The sequence below is a fragment of the Malania oleifera genome, chromosome 7 (assembly GCF_029873635.1).
Source record: "Malania oleifera isolate guangnan ecotype guangnan chromosome 7, ASM2987363v1, whole genome shotgun sequence".
NCBI lineage: Eukaryota > Viridiplantae > Streptophyta > Magnoliopsida > Santalales > Ximeniaceae > Malania > Malania oleifera.
In genome coordinates this window covers 74,987,943-74,992,062 of record NC_080423.1, presented here as the reverse complement: position 1 = coordinate 74,992,062, position 4,120 = coordinate 74,987,943, and the positions used below count along the sequence as shown (strand labels likewise).

At 42.5% G+C, this 4,120-nt stretch overlaps 1 protein-coding gene across 1 annotated transcript; it reads right to left on the bottom strand.

The window, feature by feature from the left end:
• Window positions 1–736: 736 nt before the first annotated feature.
• Window positions 737–1,444, bottom strand: LOC131160894 (uncharacterized). Its single transcript, XM_058116769.1, has one exon. It carries the CDS (start codon window positions 1,442–1,444, stop codon window positions 737–739), a length of 708 nt encoding a protein of 235 aa, XP_057972752.1.
• Window positions 1,445–4,120: the final 2,676 nt, after the last annotated feature.

The following is a 4,120-nucleotide window of genomic DNA, read 5'->3' as shown; positions in this document are numbered from 1 at the left end:
GTTACCTACTGCGGGGTCGTCCCTATTGTCACCGGTAACGTGATTGTACCCAAGGGGTGAACAGTGTCTCCCCCAAATCCTACCAAGGGGGTCAAGACGGGCTTCAGTCGTTTCTTGCCGATCTCCATTCCAACCAGGACCGACTAGAACATGATGTTGGCCGAGCTCCCATTGTCTATTAGTATACGTCTCACCATGTAATTGGCCATGAGTAGGGAGAGCACTAGTGCGTCATCATGTGGTTGCTGCACCCCTTCTTCGTCTCCACTGTCAAAGGTTATGATGTCATCTCTTCTATTTCATTTGCTACTGGTTTCCCCCTTCTCCATCGTTAGCACCTGTTTAGCATATCTTTTGCGTGCACTCCCGCTATCTCCTCCACTGGCGGATCCTCCGAAGATCACCGCAATTTCCCCAATGACCTGCTCTTCCTTCTCTTTTGAGCCATGCCTTCTCTACTCAATTGGTTCCCTTTGTGGATTTTCTTTCTTGATAAACTTTGACAGATGTCCCCTTCTTATTAGGACTTCGATTTCTTTCTTCAACTGAATGCATTCTTCTGTGTCGTGGCTGTGATCCCTATGGAATGCGCAGAACTTGGACATGTTCCGCTTATGTAGAGGCGTTTGCATAGGTTCAGGCCACGAGATGTAGTCCTTCTTTTTGATCTGCATAAGTAACTCTGAGATCGGTACATTCAAGGGTGTGTAGGTGGAGAACTTGTTATGCTGTCCTCTCATCTTTTGACCCGGTGCAGCGCACTAGCCTCGTGTCTTTTTGCTGATCTAAAGGGATCCCCTGTTTCTCTGCTATTGTTTTTCCTTTTCCACTCTAGGCGACTTCCTCTCGTATCCATCATCTCCTCCAAATTGATGTACTTCTGTGCTCGGACCATCAACTCCCCCATGTCTACCGGTGACTTTTTCCCCAGCAAGTATAAGAAGCTTCCAGGCTGGAAAGCCGTTGTCAGGGCTGCTAAGGCCACCCCCATGTCTAAGTTGCGGATCCCTAAGGTTGCCGTATTGAAGCGATGCATAAAATCTTTAAGAGTCTCCTGCTCTCCTTGCGCCATACTCATGAGATGGCCAGTTGTTTTAGCAACTCTCCTACTGCTAAGGAAGTGGCCGGTGAAGAGTTGTTCCATGTCTGAGAAGGAGCCGATGGACCCAGGTCGCAATGTGCGGTACCAATCTCTGGCAGTGCCCTTAAGGGTAGTCGCGAAAGCTCGACACATAATTGCATCTGGAGCTCCTTGCAACTGCATCAACATTTTAAAATTATCTAGGTGATCAATTGGGTCGGATAAACCCTTGTACCTGTCAAAAGTGGGCATCTTCAATCTACTTGGCAACGGAGCCTCCATGATTTCTTTATTGAATGGCGGCTCCGAAGACCTCAGAGATGCTTCCCCGTGGTAGGGTTTGGTTCTGCCCTCTTTCATCATCTTCTCTATATGATCTATCTTCTTGATTCTTTCTTCAAGCTCCGTGGATCTTTGTTGGTTTACGTCCACGCTATTTGCATCTTCTACCTTCTTGTTGAGTTGAGTTTTCTCCTCTTTCTCCACTGGTTTGTTAGCTTGCTTGTGTGCGCTGGGATTCTCTTGCGGTTGGGGGAGGACGTGCCCTTCTTGACCCTTTTGTTGTAAGAGTTGGTTGAGCATGTCCTTCATCTCCTTCTGGAAAGCAAGGAACTCCTCCCTACTAACACCCGATGATTCTGTAGGCTTGGATTTGATGGATTGGGATGGTTCTTTTGTAGCAGGGAGGGAAGTAGAATTGCGTGAGGTTGGCATTTCTGGAATGTTGAAAGTCGAGAAGCAAGATAATATCGCCTCCTAAAAGCAGTTCCCACAGACGGCGCCAACTGTTGCGGGGTAAAAATAGCTGAAATGCTCTTTCGACTCCCGTTGACCTAGAAGAGGAAGAGAAGAAAGGCTTGGAGGACCCGGGGTGTACTCCGAGGGATCACTCCGATGCCTAAGTAAGAAGAATGCTTGTAGAGAGGCTGAATGCAACAGTATAATTGGTTTGAATGACTTACCTTGGCCTTCTCTCCAGATCCCTTCTTATAGGGGCTCGAGTTGACCGTAGGTTGGCTTGAATTTATTGCACGGGGGTGTGAATCACTCCCCAGCCATAAGTGCGTGCACCTATTACTCGGCTATTAACGCCATTGGCGTGGATCTCTCCTCCTCTTATTGGGTTGGAGCAAATCACTCGTCAAAATGTCAGACTCGAAGAAAGTGCGAGATAGGCGTTGACCTGCCCTCATTAGTGTGATTTATTATGGGCATATCATATATCAACATAAAGAAATAAAATTGCTATTCACAATGCTGTATACAATATTCTTCCACATTATACCCTGGACTTTGGAGCATCTTGTTCCAATATTATCGCAGCTCGGTTTGCGAAGAACTTGCCCCGAAGGATTCATGACCTTCGCTTGTATTGTCAATTTTATTGAATATTTTATTAGACTTCTCTTAGGATATGTTGGTTCATGGAAATGATCATACCATAATAAAGATTTGATATTTTGCAAAAAGAGAAAGTCATCATGCAAATGACGTAAGGAATGATAATTTTTCAATTTTAGGATAAAATACACTAACCCCCATAAGGTTTAATAAAAAAGATATTGTCCTTCCCTTAGGTATCAAAAATTCTAATAAAACCTTTTGAATTTTTAGAAATTTTAGGAAACTTACCTGGTTTGTTAAAAAGACATAAATTTCCCCTTGTATCTTATAAAAAAAAAAAATTTTGAGAAGAAGTTAACGTATTTTTGACAAATTTCATGAGAGGTTTGTGACATTTTTGAAACCTCTAGAGAGGTCGATAGAATTTTTGAAACCTTTAGAGAGGTTTCTGTCTTTTTGTCAAACCTCAGGAGAGGTGAGTGACTTTTGCCCTAAATTTTAATAAGAATATCTACTCTAATCTTGTTCAAATGTTTGACGAAACAACCCAAACTTTTTGCATGAATAACCTTTCTTGTAAATAGTTATAAATGAACACCTCAATTCCAATTTTCAGGTTCATCTAATAAACAAGCCAAATCTAAATACAAATAGATTTTACTTGTTTCATCTCATGAACAGCTCAGTTAGAGGCTCAACTTAGCTTGTTTATTAGGCTTGTTAATGGGCTCTTTTATAGGCTTAAATAAAGCTTGAAGTGGACTTATTATTATGAAATGCCCTAGGTGACATGTGGGCTTGTTTAGCCTAAGGCCAATTAGCCCAATTAGGCAAGCTTAATCCTAAAGTCCTACACGGTGTTGGTTTAAACCTCAATGAATCAAAATAAAAAATTGAAGCCTTAGATCTAGAAATTCAAGCTCAAGTGTTATCGTTGCCTTCACTCTCTCTCAATCTCCTCTCCATAGACTCCATAACCAAGAAGGTTCAAGCCTCTCTAGTCTCCACGTTTACCTCATCGTCATGGTGTCAACAAGTCACTATTGCCTCTCACCTCTCCACATCTCCTCATGAAGGGTTTGAGCCTTTCTAATAGCCTTGCTCATCTCACCACAAGATATGCCAATCGTAAGGTGGGTTTGTGTGAATCATCCAGCCCTAATCATTGAACTTTTTGTACTCCATTTGCAAATCTACAAAGGAGAAAATCTCCTAAGGATTCCTCCCTTTTCGTCAATCACACTGCTATTAAGCCTATACTCTTGGTAATATTTATGCATGTTTCAAGATCCCTAGTCCTACTATGCGCATTTACAATGGTGAGGTAGCTAACCTTATCAGGCATCACCTTCCGCCACTTCATCTCCTTCTATAGCTTCTCCATCTGCCTCAAGTTCCTCTCTCCCAGTGCATGTCTAGCAAAGAATTACAAATCCACACATTTGGTTCACATTTTTTCTTTCATCTTTGCAATGAGCCTTGTTACATCTTTAAGCCTTCTTGTCTTCCCATGCATGGCAACCATGCTAGAGTAGACAACAATACATTTGTAGAGCCCTTTTTTGTCTCATCTCCTAAAATACTATCTCAACTCTAGGATAGAGACTAAGGTGGCGGTAGATATTTATAACCACAACATTGGTCACTTGGCCAAGTTTAAATCCTTATGAGACTAGGTCATCAAAGACCTTAGCT

Bases quoted from the DNA above. Each gene is read 5' to 3' on its own strand.
- LOC131160894 (XM_058116769.1), bottom strand. From the start codon at position 1,444: ATGATGAAAGAGGGCAGAACCAAACCCTACCACGGGGAAGCATCTCTG.